The sequence below is a fragment of the Rhipicephalus microplus genome, chromosome 8 (genome assembly GCF_043290135.1).
Source record: "Rhipicephalus microplus isolate Deutch F79 chromosome 8, USDA_Rmic, whole genome shotgun sequence".
Classification (NCBI taxonomy): domain Eukaryota; kingdom Metazoa; phylum Arthropoda; class Arachnida; order Ixodida; family Ixodidae; genus Rhipicephalus; species Rhipicephalus microplus.
Window position 1 is genome coordinate 43,699,292 of NC_134707.1, and position 21,259 is coordinate 43,720,550.

The 21,259-nt window shown below is 45.4% G+C and overlaps 1 protein-coding gene across 5 annotated transcripts in view; it reads left to right on the top strand.

Moving 5' to 3' along the window:
• The first annotated feature begins 206 nt into the window (after nucleotides 1-206).
• LOC142768974 (uncharacterized) overlaps nucleotides 207-21,259 on the top strand; it is a 36,060-nt gene continuing 15,007 nt past the window's right edge. The window contains exons 1-3 of one of the 5 annotated variants that reach the window (XM_075871642.1): nucleotides 207-381; nucleotides 4,149-4,304; nucleotides 16,398-16,615. In XM_075871642.1, the coding sequence (XP_075727757.1) occupies nucleotides 16,415-16,615 (201 nt within the window). In that variant the 5' untranslated portion in view covers nucleotides 207-381; nucleotides 4,149-4,304; nucleotides 16,398-16,414. Of the gene's footprint in view, nucleotides 382-4,148; nucleotides 4,305-10,870; nucleotides 11,134-16,397; nucleotides 16,616-21,259 lie in introns of those variants that run through there. The other 4 variants (XM_075871646.1, XM_075871643.1, XM_075871647.1 and 1 more) reach the window with 4 other exon arrangements.

Sequence of the window (21,259 nt, forward strand, 5' to 3'; positions counted from 1 at the left end):
CCTTGCAATACCCAAACGTCGTCCCATATATCTAAATAGAGTGACATAAAGTGAGATAAAGAGTTGATGACAAATCTTGGTTCCAAGGTTCTTATTGTCCACGTTGAAGTCCCCGACTAGTATAAAAAATTTTCGCTTGTAGGTGTTCTATACTGTTCTATCACAATTATGATTGTTATCACTCTATAGGTGAAGCTCACGTTGAACATTTCTGTATCAGTGTGCCCACGTCATAACAATTATCCACGTATTGGAAGCAGCATGTCAAGGCGCACTTTTGCAGACACACTTGGTGCTATAATGTAGCGTCACTCTTTTACTCTGCAGGTGTTGGCAGGAGTGCAGTACCATATTGGATATATTGTTTTCCGGAGCAGTGTGGTAGGTGCAGATATTGTTCGTGAAGCGCGCACCTTCTAGTTTCCTTCAACATGAACTCTATAGCTTAGAAATTGTTTTTCATTTTTGAAGGTGCATAATACTGACCTGCGCAGAAGTAAGACTTGTTACGTTTCGTAATCATATGTTAAACTGGTGTTTTAGTATGAGTGTTTTGTATTTTCTTCTTTATCTCAGAGCTCTTCCAAGTTTTATAGCTTTATGCTTATCTTAACAAACATATGCCCAGTGTCCTACATGAAGGACGCTGAAACTTTCTATTGTAACTAGAGTGTGTTTTCTGTAAAAAAAGGTAGCGTCTCTAAGTGTTTTTATTATGCTCTATCCTCGTCACATGCAAGTCTGCGCAATTGCTGGGCTAAAATAGCCACGTTCTTTCAGTCACAAAACTCTATTTCGCTTGCTGAGTGCCATACCGCCAAAAATATAAGTAATATTGTCACGTGCTTGCTCAAGAAAGACGATGGCAGTTGTGCATGTGCCACGAAGGACTATCAAATGAACGAAAAAAAAGAACTCGCTTGCGCGTTCTAAAAAAAAGATCGACCTGCTTCTGTTGCCTCAATCTCTGCAGCAAGACCTCTGTTTTGACATCGTGACACTGGTGGAGGTGCTGGAGCCTAGAACCGGATGCAGGGCTGTCTTGCTCGGACCCGTTCACCTAGTCCGGAGACCCAGCCCCTCGTCACGACTCCGGTTCACCGACTCAGTCGGCGCCTACTAGGCCTAAGTCCAGAGTCCACACCTGTTCCACATCTTACCAGCATGACAGCTCCTACCACATCCACGGCTACCCTTCCATCGCAGACCACTCTTCCCTCGCAGGTGACTCTTGAACATCCTCGCGTTCCTGAAGTTTTACATAGAAAAGTGCACTATGATGTCGAGGACTGGCTCGAACAATTCGAACGGGTTGCTGCATCTAACTACTGGAACGAACAGCACAAACTTGGCCATGCATATTTTTCCCAGGAGGATAGCGCTCGCACGTGGTACGAGAACCACGAGGCTACTTTCCAATCTTGGGAAGATTTCTGTCGAAAGCACATCACCACATTTTCGAACACGGACCGACGGGATCGCGCACAGCAACTGATTGAGGCTCGCATGCAAAAACCTAACGAAACCGCCGCCATGTACGCAGAGGGTATGATCCGTCTGTTTCGACGAGCTGAACCTGACATGCCTGAGGCGAAGAAGCTGCGTTACCTAAAGCAGGGTGTCAAAGAACCAGCGTTTGCGAGCCTCGTACGAAATCCACCTAAAACAGTAGAAGAATTTATAAGAGAGGCGACAGTCATCGAGGGCGCACTGCGACAACGATACCGACACTTTGACCACCTGCCGAACCACATGGCAGTAAGTGCTGCAGCTCAGAACACTGCCGTATGTGAAAGTTCCCTGCGACAAATGATTAGGGAAATACTGCGTGAGGAACTTCGGGCCCTCTGCGTCCCTCCTACCCAACCGCCCGTCGCACCTGTTTCCGATATCGTCCACCAGGAGTTGAGGCAAGCCGTTACACCACCCACGCCAAGTCCTGGGCCACATCTAGCCAGCTACGCTGATGCGGTCTGTGTCCTCCACCGTCATTTGTGGCGACACCCTTCTAGCCACGACCCGCGGCCGTACCTTGGTGGCAACGGGATTCCATAAGACGACCACCAGTTCGCCGAACTGACTTGTGGAGCATGGCTGACCATCGACCCAATTGCCTCCGCTGCGGAGAACCAGATTACATTGCCCGCTATTGCCGTCATAGCGATTCCGGGTTCGGGAACTTTTCTCGTCCCGCTTCTTTCCGCTCTGGAGACTGTCGTGCTCACGATGCCGATCAACTGTCGACTGGTCAAGCGACCACACCGCGTCGCTGGTGATCTCTATCTCCCGCGCGTCACCATGACTTCCCTTAGAGCTACGCGGACGTCACCAGAGGGCATACGCCTAGTCCGCGCCGGGGAAACTAACTGCTGCGTCCTCCGGGGCTAAGGTTGCCAATCGTTCAGACACTGAAAAGTTCAACCTATCATCGCAAGAAGATATGACGACAACCACGACGAATACGACGACGAATACGACAATGAATACTAATGCCGGTGAAGTTGTACCTGCTGACATTGGCGTTTTCATTGACGGGCATCACGTTACAGCACTGGTCGACACTGGCCCCGACTTCTCAACCATGCGACAAGAACTCGCCGACCGCCTTAAAAAGGTCAAGACACCATGGACAGGGCCGCACATAAGGAGTGCTGGCGGTCAGCTGATGACTCCCACGGGTGAATGCACCACTCGACTTCGCATTGGGGATTCTAGCTTCGTGGCCACTTTCATCTTGTTTTCATACTGTTGTAAAGAGATAATTTTGGGCGTGGATTTTCTTCGAGATCATGGCGCTGTTATCAACATCCCTGAACGTATGGTGACGTTTTGCGCACATCCTTATTTCGACGACAGCAGCGACAAACTACGCAGCCGTTTGTGAATAGCCGACGATGTGACGCTCCCACTGAGATCCTGCTGCCTTGTGTCTGTGTCCAGTGGGTGGCCGTCCTATAAAGATGTGATAGTGGAGCACATAGTCGCTCTTTTGCTCACACAAGGCATTTCTATCGCAAGAGGCATCCTAACGCTTACTGGTGCACAGGCAGAAGTGCTCCTTACAAACTTCAGCAACGAGCGCCGTCAAATCCACAAGGGTACCGCAATTGCCTACTTCGACGATATAGACCAAGCCGGGGATTGCTTTGCTTTGCAACCAGACGACGCGAGTGTCCCTGCCTCGACAACTTTGTCGGTGGACATCTGCTCCACGCTACCGCCATCTGATAGGAAGTGCCTGCTTCGACTTATACACCAGTTCGAAGACTGCTTTTCGCTTACGTCAAAGGTCCAGTGGACACCATTGACCAAGCACCAAATCATTACTGAAGACAACACGCGACCGATTCGGCAGAACACCTACCATGTGGCTCCGAAAGAACGACAGGAGAATCAGAAGCAAGTACGGAAGATGCTCGTGGATGACGTCATACAACCTTCAAAAAGCCCTTGGGCATCCCCCGTGGTTTTGGTCAAGAAAAAAGACGGCAACTTGCGTTTCCATATTTATAATCGCAATTTGAACCAAGCCACGAAGAAAGACGTCTATCCACTTCCAGGCATAGACGATTCACTCGATCGGCTGCGTCATGCGCGCTATTTCTCTTCAATAGACCTCCGAAGCGTCTACTGGCAGATAGAAGTCGACGAGAGAGATCATGAAAAAACGGCCTTTCATTTCATTTTTCATTTTTTCATTTTTTTTATTCAAGTTCTCTTATTACATGAAAATACACAACACTGGTTAGACCCATAGCCACTGGCTAGTAGGGGGTCTAAATAAATATGCATTTAAAGGAACAGATTGTGTTAACAAAGCAGATATTTTATAAGTACACTTCCATCATACAAGAAAAAAATCGAAACAAAATATAAGAAGGAAACATATTTGTGATACGTCATTTGCAGTATCTTGCAGCATTGTTCCATGCAAACAACGGATTGCATGTATACAATACATGAAATACATAAAGGTACGTATACCATTGCAAGTATGATTTTGTTAGACATATAATCTATACATAACGAAGTGGAGATTACAACGAATTGTGTGTTAGTGTACCTGTTCATTTTTCTGCAGAAAGTATTTTTTAAGAGCACAGGCAAAACTTTTGCTTTCTTTTATTTGGTATGGTATATCATTCCAGACCTTTACTCCAGCAAATTGTAGCAATCGTTTGCCATAAACATTGTTAGTAGGGGGAAGATTGAAATTATGTAATGTGGCACGTCTGGTAAGGCGGCAAGAGGATGAAAATACTGATATATGAAAGGGCAGGTTATAAGAAATGACATTATAGACGGTAAGTGCAAATTTTTGCTGTCGTAAATTATCGAATGGTATGATTTCCATATTACGAAACAATGGCGCGCAGTGTTGATCATATCTAGCATTGTTTATTATTCAAAGTGCCCGCTTTTGTAGTATACGTAAGGGGTCTAGATATGTTTTAAAAGTCCATCCCCATGAATCTATGCAATATGTGAGGTGACAATGAAAAATGTGAAATAGAGAATGCGGAGAATACTACTTTTAAAATAATTTCTAGCGGTTAATAATGTACTGCATCCAGATCCCAGTTTAGCGCATACAGAGTTAATGTGGCTTTGCCAGTTTAGATGGCTATCGAGAATTACACCCAGATATTTGAATTCGTTCGTCTTCTTAAGCACGCAGTTATTTATTGTAATGCAAATGGACTCATTACTTATATCTCGATAACGGGAGTGGAAAATAGTGTATTTAGTTTTCTTTGCATTCAGTGTTAGTTTATTCGCTATAAATCACTGACAAACATTTTTTAGTTCTACATTACTTTTATGCTCGAGATCCCTTATATTGTCTGCAGTAACAATAACTGCTGTATCATCAGCGTACATTAGCATCTCTGCCGATGTCAATATGTTTGGTAGGTCGTTTACGTACAGTGAGAACAGTAAGGGTCCAAGAACGGAGCCTTGTGGTAGCCCTGTGTGTATATTTAACAGGGAGGAAGTGAGATTATGCATAATCACCATTTGTTGACGTTCGCTCATGTAACTAGAAAATAAGTCAAAAATTTTGCCACGTAAACCGTAGTGTCTTAATTTCATTAGTAATATATCATGGTCAACTGTATCAAATGCCTTCTTTAAATCAAGAAAAACTAGTGCTACAAGGAGGTTATTATTTAATGCTTCGTTAATTTTTTGTGATAGAGATAGTACAGCAGTGGCGGTGGAATGGTGCGCCTGAAATCCATGTTGCTCGGCGCATATTACACGATATTTTTCTAGGAAGACGCGCATCCGTTTTGCTAAAATTCTTTCAAATATGTTATTTATTATGCTTAAAACAGATATAGGTCTATAACTTGAGGAATCAGAGCGATCACCTTCCTTGTACACCGGTACTACTTTGGCAGTTTTCAGACAGGATGGGTATGTTGACGTACGCAAGGAGTGGTTATATATATGGCATAGGATATGGCTTTGGATATATATGGCTTTGTGACGCCTGATGGTCTTTAAGAATTTAAGGTGCTTTTTTTTGGGTTGTGCTCGGCGCCAGCCACTTTTCAGCGTCTCATGGACACCGTACTATTGGGCCTGAAGCGGCAAACATGCTTGGTCTATCTGGACGAAGCTGTACTATGAGCATCATATGACGAACATCTCAGCCGTCTATTCACCGTACTCCAAGCAATACGCTTGGCCGGCCTTACTTTAAAACCGGAAAAAACGTCATTTTCGTTTCAACGAACTCAGCTTTCTCGGCCACGTCCTCAGTCACGAGGTTCGACCTGACCCGGCTAAAATAGACGCCGTAGCGCAATTTCCTGCACCACGTGACAAAAAGGCTGTGACACGCTTCTTAGGGTTGTGCACCTGTTACCGGTGATTTATCGAGGACTTTTCGTCTATTGCGGCGCCATTGACACCACTCACACGTGAGGACATCCCCTTCTTTTGGGGTAAAGAGGAGCAAATGGCATTCAATGAACTACGACAACGCCTGCCAACACCTCCAGTCCTTGCGCACTTCGACCAGGACGCCCCTACAGTACTTCACACTGACGCCAGCAATGTAGGTTTAGATGCTGTTTTGGTAGAGAGGAAAGATGGCTGTGAAAGAGTAATAGCCTACGCCAGCAGAACTCTCTCGCGCGCGGAGGAGAACTACTCGACCACCGAGAAGGAGTGTCTCGTCGTGGTGTGGACAGTCATAAAATTTCGTCCGTATTTGCACGGCCACTCCTTCAAGGTTGTTAGCGACTGTCACTCTTTGTGCTGGATCAACAACCTTAAAAATCCATCTGGTCGTTTAGTGCGCTGGCGCCTAGGGCTTCAAGAGTTTGACATGACCATTGTCTAAAATCTGCAAAGAGGCACACCAACGCCGACTGTCTCTCACGGTCGCCAGTGAAAACTGTCGCTCCTGAGGACGAAAACATCGATGTGGCATTCTTGGTAGTTGTCAACACGGCCACTATTGCATGAGAGCAGCGCAGTGACCCTGAGCTGTCAACACTCATTGAGTATTTAGAAGGACGACGTAAAGACGGGCCGCGGGTATTTGCTAGAGGACTGCCATCTTTTTGCTTGGTAAACGATGTTCTCTATAAGAAAAACTTTTCACCTACCGGCAACTCACGTTTGCTCGTCGTGCCTGCCTCTCTTCGAAAAGAACTTATGAAAGCGTGCCATGATGAAGCAACTTCTGGTCATCTAGGCTACACCCGAACATTGCGCCGACTACGTTGCAAGTACTACTGGCCAAAGTTACCTGCTGCTGTTAACCATCACGTGCGAACTTGCACCGACTGCCAAAGACGCAAAGTGCCTCCCAGCAAGCCAGCCAGTCTTTTACAACGAGTCAAAGCAGCAGAAAAGCCGTTCACCCAAATTCTAATACGTTTCCTGGGTCCCGTTCTAATTTCCACAACAGGAAACAGATGGATTATTGTGGTCACTGATTACCTGTCTCGTTATGCGGAGACTAAACCTATGCAGCACGGCACATCAGCAGAAGCCGCTTAGTTCTTCATCGAAAACATCGTCTTTCGGCATGGTGCTCCGACAACATTGATCACAGACAGAGGACCTGCCTTCACTGCAGTCTTTTGGAGTCGGTTCTCAGACTCAGTGGTACAGCTCACCGGAGAACAACTGTATACCATCCGCAGATAAACGGACAGACAGAGCGCCTCAATAAGACCCTCAAAGACATGATCAGCATGTACGTTGACACGGGACATAAAAACTGAGATCAGATATGGCCGTACGTGGCCTTTGCTTATAACACCGCTCGACAAGAAACCACTGGAATGACACCGTTCAGTCTGATCTATGGTCTCGAAATCTTGAAAACATTGGACGCCATGTTGCCGCATGAGTGTGACGACATCCACGTAGACGCCGAATAATTCACTCAGCGCGCGGAAGAAGCCAGACAGCTCGCGCGCGTGCGCATCTGTCATCAGCAGCATCAAGATGCACAACGCTCCGACACCCGACACCCGACACAAGCTTATTAGCTACACACCAGGCGACAAAGTGTGGGTCTGTATTCTGATACATCGACGTGGGCTGTCTGAAAAAGCGCTAAGACGGTACTTTGGTCCATACAGCGTCACGCTACGCTTGAATGACGTGAACTATGAAGTTGTTCCCGACACTGATTGTAGTTCTAAACGCCAAAAGCATTTACCCGAAGTCGTGCACGTCTTGCGTATGAAACCGTATTTATCGAGGTAATTAGCTCCCGGTTACCGTTTCCATACGACCACTTTATACACCCGGTAGAGCACCCAAGTTGTGCATCGGGACGATGTCTCTTTCGGAGGGAGGCAAATGTCACGTGCTTGCTCAAGAAAGACGATCACAGTTGTGCATGTGCCACGAAGGACTAATAAATGGACGAAAAAGAAGAACTCGCTTGCGCGTTCTAACTAAACAAAGATCGACCTGCTTCTGGTGTCTCAATCTCGGCGGCTGCCCCGCCGTGGTGGTCTAGTGGCTAAGGTACTCGGCCGCTGACCCGCAGGTCGCGGGTTCGAATCCCGGCTGCGGCGGCTGCATTTCCGGTGGAGGCGGAAATGTTGTAGGCCCGTGTGCTCAGATTTGGGTGCACGTTAAAGAACCCCAGGTGGTCGAAATTTCCGGAGCCCTCCACTACGGCGTCTCTCATAATCATATGGTGGTTTTGGGACGTTAAACCCCACATATCAATCTATCAATCAATCAATCTCTGCGGCAAGATCTCTGTTTTGACGTCGTGACAATATGATGTCAAAATTGTCTCGATGCTGCTGATACTTTTTGTCTCTTGTTCGTCAGTTATTGGGTGTGCAGTAACTTTCGTATGACAGTGACAGGCGCTAATGTCTTTTGTTCGCATTGTGTCATGATGGGTGGATGGCTCGAAAACCATAGTTCTGAAGACTTTTTTTCAATAAAAAGCCTTAATATTTTTTCTGAGGTCGTAGAAGCAATCATTTTGAGGAAATGAGTTATATTTTTTTAAAATTTTCTAAGTTTCGGTATATCAAGTGTTGCTTATAAATTTAGCATGCATTAGTAACTCTGGCTGGAACATAGGGCAACGTCGGCGTACAAAAAATAGGTGTGCAACATGGGTACGTGAAACAGCTCAACTTTACAAATTAGATACAAACTAACAGTAACATGATAATATTTAAAACACTGACTGCGTAAAAATACACTCCCCATTATTAGATCACATTGATAATACGATACTTCGCATGCGCAGTCAAATGCTTTTTTTTTCGGACGACATACCGACAATACCTGCACATGCTGTTTATGCTGTTTCTCTCGATTATTCCGTGTCCCACACACGCCACAGAAGACAGTATGGGGCTATTAAAAATTACAGGCCATTTAGTACTTTTAGAATAGAATCTTAGTTCTCGGGGGCCATTCCTAAAATATAAAGAGCTAAACCAACTTACAGCGAGAAATTACAAAAAACTTAAGTTCCAACTGCTTGCAAATCATAAATTTTCCAAATAGTTGTTTATCCTGTTTTTTATTTTTACTTATACTCACTGAATAACAATATCTCGTTCTTGATGTTTCTCCTTTTTTCCTCTTGCTTCTCTGCAACGTTTGGAAAAATGAATCGCTTCAGTTTTTTTTTTTTACCTCCACCTAGCAGGCTCTCAGGAGGAGTGATGACTTCGACATTTTGGTGCAAATGAGGTCTTCTAGATGCCGTACACAAGCATATATGACGAGAACTCATTGGTCAGAAAATCGATGTGATGTACATAAAACTACTCAATATTTTATTAAATGTAGCAGAATGACTAGAAAGAGTGTCATGTCCAAGAAAAATAAATTATTGGAATACAAAAGTTAATGAAAATACCAACAGACCAGAAATGCCAAAGACCAGAAAAACTTTATATCACCGTTTTAACTTCTCCACAAAGAAAGTTATAGTGACGTGAAATGCACAGAAGTTTCACGTGATAAGCACAAAATAAACCTGTATTTGATTTTCCCTTGCTGTTCTAACCCAACAATTTAAACAAGGATACGCTGAAGACTATTACACCATGTCGGTGGCTTTGACTTTGAATGTGACATCCGCGTTGCACATTCTGATAGACGAAATAAATAAGAGATTCAGATTGGAGTGAGTATCAAACCCTTACCGTTCATAGGAGAACCTGTTTCTTCGTGAAAATTGTGGAGAAACAGCACATAGATCTAGAGGAATAATAAAAAAGAGACAGCACATACTATAAACTGATCTCATGATTGAAAAAGGAGATAATAAGGGGTCCAGCCAACAAATATGAATAAAAGGCACGAAGGCAGATAACTCGAACGAGAGACTTCGTAGGTCGTCGTACCTATCTATTTCAATAAGGACTTTGCAATTGGGGTGAGAACGCAAGCAAATGCAAAGAACGGCATGAATGACAGAAGATATGGTCGTCAGATCATAAACGATTAAAAGGATCGAGGTTGAGCCTTCTTAAACCTACAAAAAAGAAGAACACCAACAATAACAAGAACAACTTTATTGAAAAAGTCTTGGGACAAGGGGTCAAGCTCGATTGGTGGAGACCCAAGGGCAGGACTCCACTAGCTACTGTCACCTGACAAAGATAACATACGAGCGCAAGCTGTACCTCTAGGTCTGAGCTTGCGAGTGTTGGCTCCTTTTGCTGTGCAGTATTGGAGAAGCTGCTCCCATTTTTAGATACACCTAAGCGTTTCCTGTTTGTTAATACTTTAGGCCAAGAAAATAGAAAGGCCAATATCTAGCCATAAAGGGGAGCAGCTTGTATTGGTGTGCACTTATTAACATTCTCCGAAAAAAGAAATAGATACATTGAACCTGGCTCGTGATATGTGATCTTGTCACATACTTCGTTTTTAATTTTTTTGTTTTGTATATTTGTTTGGCAATGCAGTTTGTTTTGCTTTGTTGCAATTTGCTTATGACGTTTTTCCTTAGAACGTCGTTCTTCGCAATTGTGGATTTACCAATTTATTCTTTCAAATGTTTTTCTTTACTGTCGTAACACTCGCCACGTCGTCATGTTTTGCAATTTCTTCCTTTAGTTTACGTTTACCATAAATGTGCCTTTGCTGTATTTTGTAAAACGCTCAGCCCAACTGATAGTAACGCCAGCCGCCAGTCAGCTGGTAGCACTTGGGTCATTTTTTTTTCATATTCGTTCATCTGCCTGCATTTGTTCTGCCTTCACAGAAAAAAAATGGGATGATGCTCATCGCTCAGTCGCGTACATTCTTTGTCCTATTGTCTGCGCTGTTTCGCCACAAAGAGCCATTGCATCCCATTTCGAAGCCATGCAAGTGTTTGATGTTGCTTCAAACGAAAAAGAAACGCTATCAAGTTTTAAGGTTGGCAAGGGGTCCAGATAACCGATGTAATATTGCTAGGCAGACGCTCATAATCTGACTAGGTGACACACCGAGTGAAATGAACCATGAGTAGGTGGTTTAAAGCCGCATTCATAATTAATCACGTACAGTATCAGACACAACATCATCAAATTGTGAAGCTGCATATGTGCACGCAGTGCAATACACAAGCGGATGGTGTACATCGCAACTGTGACTAAACGAAGAGCTCTAGGAGAGTTTCCAATGGTAAGTCACGTGCTCAGACGCCCCTTGCGTTGCAGCAAAATAAAAGCATGGTGTGAACGGCACTTGATCAGGTTTTCGCATGGTCCTCATAGATGCCAATCTTTTTCATTCTACTTACATCAAAGAAAAAAGCGCCATCACAAATGAAAGCATTCTGAAAATATTTTTTCAATATGACTCCACCAGCAATGGACTTGTCTTAAAGAACCGAAAGTTGATCTATTTGGTTCTGATTCACGGTCCTGTTTATTGAGCACTAAGACTTTAGTGACAATTAACGTAAAAACAGGAGCGCTTACTCGACTGAAAGAATAACTACATCGCAAGAAAGTCTATACTTGCGCATTACCTATCTACGCGCGCCGTTTGCCAGCGCTAAAACATTACAGAAATGTACTTCCCCTTAAAGTATTTTCTTTGGTCTAGCAGTGTGACGTTTTTGGAAAGTATAAGAGAGAATGGGTAAATTGCGCAGGACTTGCCGGTATTAGGATGGAAACGTGACACTCGATGTTATGAAACCTTTCTATAGAAACGTCAGTACATTATTCTGGACTGGTTACCTATCATTGGCCATATCTATCTAGTAAGAGACACTGCACGAAGGCAGGAGATAGTTGAAGGGGGAGTTCACGTCTAAGTATCTACAATGTTTGCTATGAGTAACGCTGTGCATACGCGAGTAATAAGAAGGGGTCGGGTTTGGTTTGTCTTTTCTTCAGCATCGTTGCCATCATCCTTTTTATCATCAACCCATTTAAACTCACTCCAGGACAAAAGCCTCTCCTATATTTCGTCAATCAACCAGGTCCCGAGTTTTCTGCTTTCATGTTATACCTGCGAAATTTTTGGCACCTGCCCACCTTTATGAATTATGAGGGACATAATTTCCCCATCTCCTCCGTCGCTCAAAGAATCTCTCACAATCACTACGCATTCCTTTGTAGAGAGAGAAACAAATAAAAAGAAGAGGCAGGCAAATTAACAATAGTGATTGTTGGCCTAGTTGGTACTTGCTTAGTTGGTACTTGCTTAAGTGCCGCTTGTGCTTGACGTCGAGAGCTTCTTTACTTTGTGTGTGTATGTTATCTGCGGCCAAAGCATTTCAGTAGGCAGGTTAACCTAGAAGAACTGGTTTGCTTCTCTGTACAGGGGTGGGAAATAAGAGTCGCAAAGAGGCTAGAGATAGAGAGAGAAAATAAACTAGAAAAAACATACACATGCACACATATGCGAGGCGTTATGATCGCAGTCCTTTGAAGAGACTGGTTGGACGCAGGAAGTGCAGGAGCGTCTTGACAGCTTTCTTCGGCGATGTGAAGTCCTGTTGTTAGGGCAGGATTCTTTCTGCCGAAAAAGTCTGGTTGTCCAGTTGATCTAGTTATTGCTGAGTGACGGTCTCTGCGAGCAGTACTGTGGGCGTTGGCACAGAATAAAACAAGTTGATTCGTCATTGCCGCAATTGTCACATGCTGCAGTGAAGGCCATTTCTACACGGGACGCGTACGCTTTGGTAAATGCGATACCCAACCATAACCCTCACAGCATAGTAGCGTCTCGTTGGCCAAGTCCAGGAGGAATTTGAAGTCTGAGAGTAGGTTCTAAGGTATACAATTGTGCGTGCGTAAAATTTGGCTCATTTTGTCTGAGGTGGTGCGCTCGTGAGCAAACATGCGGAGGTTCCATGCAGCGTCAGTTCTGGAGAGCGGAATTGTGGAATAATTGGCAAGCAACGGGCTGATCGAGCTGCCCGTTCTGGCAATACTCAAAGCAATCAAATAGCATTGATGTGTAAGGTCCAAGAAATATATATGAGCGTTTTGTTGTGTCTTCGTCTTTGGCAGAAATATATATTTGGATGATGTGCGAAAAATAAGAAACCCCGAGAGTTAGCGCTACACGGCCGTGTTTGCACCTCACTAAATTTTAATACATTGCATTACATAACCAGCTCAAACTCCGCATATACTCACCCCAAATAACAACCATCTACTCTGACCACCGTATTCAAGAATGTTTCTTGACTCAATGCTTCACCTTGACTTGAAAAATTCCATGGGAGCGCTGTCTCTAGGGAGACCATGTCACTGCATATTGGTAATATTCTTCAGCGATTGGTGACAAGCACAGCTTCAACTTTAGTCGAGCAGTGGCGCAGTGCTCAACTCAGTCAAGTGACGGATGGAATTCGAGTCGAGGAGCGTTTTTGAATACGGGGGTGAGACCTTAATCACGCATCCAATCCCTGCATTTGAGATTAACGGTTATCTGCAGTAGATAAGAAATTAGGAGACATGCACGCTGCTTGAAACGCCAAAGCTGTTAGCATCGAGAGATCACTCAATCTTTTCCACTCGACATAAACAGTTTGGGCGTAGGTGGTACGAGTATGAAAAGCTTCGAAGCAGAGTGGATGTGCCGTGAGTCGTGCGTTCATTCGTGATAACAGTAGCAAATGCTTCGGGTGCTGTAAGTTTATTTATTTACTTTAACGTAATTATTGCGCTTTATGCGTCAACACGAAACTATGCACATAAGTGTTACTAAAAACAACTGAAACGCTCAAGAGAAAGTCTACTCGTACATAGCTCAATATGCACAATTACCAATATATCACTTCGGTTCAGCTAGCATTCATCACATGCACTTTGCTTTTGTCCGTGAGGTCAGAGCGTGAAAATATACATTGCTGTGATTGCCAGATCATGTCTGCAACATTTTATTGCATAGTTTTATAGAGACAGCATTCATCAAACGCAATTGGTGTCTGTCTTCGATCTAATATCCAGAAAAGTATACCCTCAATAAATGTCAGACGAGGTTCACAGAATAATAACAGAGAGTCTTATTTCCGAGAACCAACAGCTAATATTCTTCTGTAGTCTCCCCCCTTTTTATGTTCCCCGGTCGCCACGTATTTGAATTGAAAGGAGCGTGAGACTTTAGGCACGCAGTAACCAAGAGGCCCCTGGACCAACTCAACATTTTGAATAACGGTGACGGATAATAATGATTGACAAACAGAAGCACTGGTTGTTGAGAAGACATCATGTTTCGAAGATTAACAGCGTGTGCAGTCACCCCCTCGGTAACTAGGTACCATTTGTGAACTGACATGTGGCCCCGACAAAGCACATTTACATACGAAGCACTGGAGTTCCAGACAAGCGCCAACTCCTCACCTTGTTGAGAGACTGGGAATGCATATATGGTACACGTTGGTTTTCTGAAATGTGCATACTGATCATCGACAGCAACCTAGGAGGTGAATTGCCACAAATAGTTTAATAAAGTGTGTTTCCTGTCATATGGAGGAAGAGGCGTTAAACTAACACAATCAAAACGTCTCCTTTTTTCTACCTCTCTACCTTTCGCTGTGTGCATCCGTACAACCGTCTGTCCATCTGTGCATCCATCCGTACGTCCGTCTGTCTGTCTGTTTATACGTCTGACTAGTTTCTTGTGACAAGGTCAGGCTAAGACGAGCTTCACCCGTCAAAACAGGACTTTTCTTAGGCCCGAGAGCACGCAAAGTATGTTACAAATGGCTTTGCTATACAGGGTTTGGCTAGCGTTACGCAGTGTGCTGGTGGCGGTATACGACAGGGTACTATCATCCGTGTATCTAAAATGCACACATCTAATACGAATGATTACTTGTGACTATACGTTGGTCACACCTGTGTGAATAAAATGATGGAGTAGGCTATGTACCGTGCTCAAGAAATAAGTGACACCATGTACCAGCAGTGGAACGGCAGGTGTTTCTAGTCCAGTCAATCAATTTGAAGATAGCTGCTGACAAGTTGACTTCGCGGAGAGAAAACGAAGTGTAAATTTTGTTATGGCGAAATGCAATGGTTGTAGCTGGCTTCAGACAGTCTTAGGGGGTATCAAGAAATATGGAATAACCATCGGGCTGGTATTGTGGAACTTAGTGCACAAAAAGCTCACCTTCCTGGAACATGTAATGCATGAGTGAGGTCTTCGGCAAGATCCTTGAGAAACTGCAGCTGAAACTGCCCCCCCCCCCCCTCTGTTCGCCAGCACACAAGCAGTTCATCCTTTTTAGTCTTTGGTTCAATTATCGACGTTTTACGAAAACTAATCTGTTGCATTGCTACCCCATTTACAGGCTGTTGAGTTCCTATGTCAGTTGTGAGAGAGAGAGAGAATAAACTTTATTGGGTTCCAGCATGCGGGATTCCCTCCGGCCGCGCAGGGCGTGGGGTTCACCCTATCTCACGTTACACTAGAAGTCCTAATGTCACGCGGGCCTAGACCTCAAGGCCTTCGTGCCCCGTCGCCGCTCGGGTTACTGAGGGTGTCCCCCTTTCGCCTTTGCAGCGCCAGTGCGACCTCGAGCTGCCGGACGGCCCTTCGCTGGTCTTCTGGGTCCGTAGACCCCACACGCTGTTCTACTTGCGGCGGTAACACCGGACCGTCCGCGCTGTCTGCGTCACATCCCCAGAGTATGTGAGCCAGGGTGGCTCTCGCGCTCGCGCACACACTGCACATTTCACTCACGTAGAGTTCGGGGCACACGTGTCGCGCTAGCGATGGGGTCAGCACAGTCTCGGTTTGGAGCTGGCGCAACCTCACCGCCTCCCACCGGGTAAGATCCCTGTGCGGAGGCGGGAAGCCACGCCGTTGCTCCCTGTACCACGCGAGGATGTCGCCGTAATCGAGCAGCTGCTCCTCGCCTTCTTCTTTGGTCGCCGTCGTATGTCAGTTGTGAGAGAGAAAGTCTACGCATCGAAGTGCTCTAGAAGATCATGTGATGACTCAGCAGCGGCCCTTTTTTCCCCTTTCGATGAGGAAATATAAAGCTAACCATGTTTTTATGTGGAACTTCAGTTGTTTTAGATCCATATTTAGATATGCTATCCGGGTTCCTCAAGGAACAGGATGTGTTACCCATAACGTGCTTCGCATGTTCTCGAAGCACCTCAATTTGAAACGCCCGAAAAAGAAAATAATGCGAAATCGTGGCTATATATCGTTCGGATATAAAACGAAGTTTTATATGTTGCGAATAAACAGAGCTCCGGCACAGTAAATATTACTGATTTTCACGGCATCATCACAGTTCAATACAATCTATTAGTAATACAAAATTACCAAAAAGAGATTCATGCAATGTTAAAATGGCACTACTTTCTTGAACTATGAGAATCGGATAATCTATGGCGAATGGCACCCTTGTAAGATTTTATGTTATTGAAGACCGCTCAATCTGATATTTATCTTTGTGGCAACTGCAGGTTGAGCAAATCTGGATATGGCTGCAGTTGACGCTTCGTTGCTGTTCATTGCACTACTGGTGAGCTTTTGTACAGAAACCTTTGAAGCTGGCGGATGGACTGAAGTCATACCACCAAACACTCATGAGACCCATGCACTAGCGGAATACGCCTACATGGTTAGAAGGGGTCTGCATGCTCGAGGCGTTACTTTACTGGTAACGCGAGCTAGATGGAAGGTATGTTCAAAAGAGTGTATTGTGCATTCAATACCGAACCACGTACCGGCCAAACGTACTTGGGAAGAGATCAGGCAGTACTTAGCGGTGTAATAATTTCAATTCCAATGGTTTTGAGTGGTAGACTGGTTTTCGTGAGGCTGTGCGAACAAGTGCCTTAATTAAGACCAGGCCACCGGTCGAAACTGAAATGGGGACAACTGCTAAGTTGTGTTTCGCTCTCGCTCTCTTTCTCTAGCTGTATATATATGTATGTATATATATATATATATATATATATATATATATATATATATATATATATATATATATATATATATATACATATATATATATATATATATATATATATATATATATATATATATTTATTTATTTATTTATTTATTTATTTACGTATGGCAAGGCAAGGTAACTTGAGGGGTGGGGTTTAATGCGCACCAAGTCCACGATCACAGTATCATGATGATCACCATTGCACCATTATGGCTCGTACTCACTCAGGGGAATGGCAGTAAAAGCAACGTCGTATTCCTTTTCTACCCGCGCTTCTCTTGTTTTTTCTAGTAGTGACACTTCGTATCTTTCCTCCTGTTTAAGACGAAGCCCTCTGGGCGAGTCATTCTTGTATCCTTCGTGTAAACGGCTTCAGGTGGGCAAGATGCGTCACCTCTGTCTTGCATGAACGTCGGCCACTAGTGGTGACACGTGCAATTTAATAGCTGACCTCGCTGAGACGATGAAGTATCACGAACGGACCAGGGTAGTGTGCCAGTGGCTTTTGGCTCAAGCCACGTCTGCGTATTGGGGTCCACAACCACACTAGACCACCGGGGGCAAAAGTTACATGCCGGTGTTGACTGTCGTAGCGAGTTTTGAAGGACTCTTGTTCTGCCAGTGTGCGTAAGCAGGCAAGTCGACGTGGCTCTTGCGCACGACACAAATTTCCGCAATCGTTAAATCGTCATGGACGGCAAAAGGAAAGATAGTATCCAGCGTATGTCGAGGTGAACGAGCGTAGAGCAGATAGAAAAGGCTGTAGCCTGTCGTATCGTGTTTCGCTGTGTTGAAAGCGTACGTGAAGAATGGTTATACTTCATCCTAGTTTTTTTTGGTTGGAGGTGACGTACATTGACAACATGTTGATAAACGTTTGCTTTCTGCGCTCGGTGAGGCCGTTAGTTTGTGGATGATATGCAGTTGAGTGTCGGAACTTGGAGACACACAAACGAAGTAATGATTCCACAATATCAGCGGTAAATTGTCGTCCACTGTCACTTATTAATACGTGAAGTGGCCCGTGTTGGAGGATGTCTGATTGCAACAGGAACTCAGAAATCTGGACTGCCGTGGCGGAGAATAAGGCAGCCTTCTCGCAGTACCGCGTCAGGTAGTTGTCGCATACAATAATCCACCGGCTACCTTTTGAGGAGCGTGGAAAAAGTCCCATCAGATCAATGCCGACCCTTTCAAAGGGGGAACCGGGAGGTTTTACGGGTTGCAAGTGACCAGCTGAACCCGAAGTGGGCCGCTCTCGCATTACGTACAGTTGGCCACATAGTTTTGAATTGTCTTGCTCATTTTCGGCCAGTAGAACCGCTCTTTCGCGCGACTAAGTGTTCGTGCGGTTTCTATATGACCGGAGTTGCGGCCATCATGCGTGTGACGCAGAACAGACGTTTAGAGGGACGCAGGAACAACCAGCAGAAAGCGGGCGCCCATTGTGGACAAGTTTCTCTGGTAAAGTAGACCATTTCGGACGCAGAATCGGCCTTCGTTTAATTTCTTTCTTGCTCCAGGGAAGAGATCTTTCAAGTTTGGGTCAATACGCTGCTCAGTGGCCAAAGTCACGGCATCGGGAAAGCCGGACGACAGAGAAGCGATAAGGTGGTCAAAGTTATCGACTTCACAATCTGTTCTCGGCAGCGGCATCCTGGAGAGGCAATCCGCATCAGCTTGTAGACGGCCAGTTTTTTATGAAATAGTGAAGACATATTCTTGCAAACGAATAGCCCATCAAGCGAGGTGGCCGGCTGGGTCACGAAGGTTGACCAGCCAACACAGGGAATGGCGATCTGTGACGATAGTGAACGGGCGACCATAGATGTATGAGCGAAACCGTTGTACGGCAAATACTACCGCTATAAGCATTCCTGTTCGGTCACTGTGTAGTTGCGTTCAGGATTGCTTAAAGAACGACTTGCGTACGCCACAACGTGTTCCTTCTTGGCAGAACGCTGAACGAGAACGGCAACAATACCGGTGTCATTTGCGTCTGTGAGAATTTCCGTGGGTGGCGAAAGATTGAAGTGCCGAAGTACTGGCTGCGAAGTTAACAAACACTTCAGCTGGTGAAAAGCGGCATCACACTCGGAGGTCCACTGAAATGCGCTGTTCTTGCCTAGAAGTTCGTCAGAGGGTGAACGACATCCGCAAATCTGGGTATGAACCGGCGGAAATACGTGCAAAGCCCGATGAAGCTACGCAGTTGTTTCACAGACTTAGGACCCTCGAACGAATCAACAGCCGCTGGCTTTTGTGAGTCAGGTCTAATGCCATCTTTGTCGACAAATTATCCCAACACCAATGTCTGTCGCTCGCCAAAGTGGCACTTTTTTGAATTCAATACAAGGCCAGCTTTTTCGATGCAGTTAAGCACGAGGTCTAGGCGGATATTGTGCTCCTCAAACGTACGTCCAAAAATTACGACATCGTCAAGGTAACACATGCATATTAGCCATTTTAAACCACGCAATATAGAGTCCATAAATCTTTCGAGTGTCGCAGGGGCATTGCATAATCCGAATGGCATAACGTTGAACTCATAAAGTCTATCGGTTGTAACAAATGCCGTCTTTTTTTTGTCAGCTGCGTGCATCGGAATTCGCCAGTAACATAATCTGAGGTCAACGGATGAAATGTAGGACGTGGAATGCAGGCTGTCTAGAGCGTCATCGATCCGAGGCAGTGGATAGACGTCTTTTTTGGTAGCAAAATTCAGTCGGCGGTAGTCAATTCAAAATCTCCACGTAACATCCTTATTCCTCACTATAATGACGGGAGCAGCCCATGGGCTTGCCGATTCCTGTATTATTTTCTTCCCGAGCATTTCTTGGACTTGCTCGTCGATGATCTTGTGCTCCGATGGTGCCACTCAGTAAGGTTTCTGCCTAATGGAATACGCCGACTCGGTGTGGATCTGATGACGTATCCGGGATGCTGGGATTAAGGGCCTTTGGCTCTTTTAGAAAAATCAAACACTTTCGATTGCTTAGATAGAACGTCGCGCAGTGTATGAAGTTCGCTTTGGTCAAGTGACTTGCTGACCATTTGTAGTGATTGGGCATCATATGAACCTTCTAAGCCTAGATGTTCATTTTCGCTTGTGGCATCAACAAGCTCAACCAGCGTCGTAGATGATTCGGGTCTAAATACTGCATGTTTTAGTCAGCCTGGCAAAATAGCAGGCTCCATGGAACTGTAGCTTGTCCACACACCTGCCCGTTCATAGAGGACTGACACTATACACTGGGAAATGAGGATGTTATTTTTCGGGCGTGCCAAGGGGATCAGTACAAGCATGGCGTAAAACTTGCCACAGTTGTTACTGGAACATATCACGGGAACACACACAGCAGAAAATGCAGGAAAGACTGTGTCCATGGAGACGAAAAAGATGCATTCCTTCGGACAGGAATTTTCCAGTAGCGCCGTTGCGAAAGTACCGTGTGTAGAAATATGCCCACTTCTGCAGTCTACAGTTGCGCCAACCTGACACAAGAAGTCGATACCCAAGATAACGTCATGTGTAGACCGCGGAATAACCGCAAACTCTGTGCAAAACACCTTGCCACACAGCGAGACGTCCACAGTACAATATCCCACCCGAGACAACGCGTCACCACTTACACCACAGAATGTCACTCCTCGGTTCAGGCAAAACATCACTTTTAGTCCTAGCAGGTTCCTAGAATTTCCACTCAATCCCGAGACTGTCGCGCCTGTCCCTACGAGTGCCATAGTAGCCGCTCCATCGACAACTACATCAACTTTTTTCATCAACATAAACGCTGAAGGGGGTATATTTGTAGATAGCACCTGCGATCTCGCGGCCTCACCCACACTGACCACGCCGACTAGTTTTCCGGCAGCGGTGTCCGTACGCGTCACCGTGGCGATGGTATTAGTGGAGCACGTGGAGCTGGTGGTGGCGTCAAACTTCGATCAGAGGCCGACGAGGGTTAGCGTGACCCGGTAGGCGCGCGTGGTTTCTGTGACGTGGAAAGCGCTTGGTCGGAAGGTTGGTGAGACATGTACCAAGACTGTCGCTGATATGGGCGGTGGTCACAAAAACGTGCGATGTGACCAGGGACGCCAAAGTTGTAGCACACGGGAATTGGTCGAGGGGCACGTGGCTGCTCAGAGTAGCGACTCCTCTCAGAAGGCATGGGATACAGGGGCCACCCTTCAGGGGAACTGTAGGCAGGCGATGTTGGATAAATAGGCGGGCCAAAACTTCATTCGTAGTTTGGAGGTGGTTGACGTGGGAATACAGCCTGCCGTGTGCCTTGATATTCATAAGTGCCTGCTGCGTTGATCGATGGATACCATGGTGGAAGAGAAACAGGCGTCCGCACACGTTCT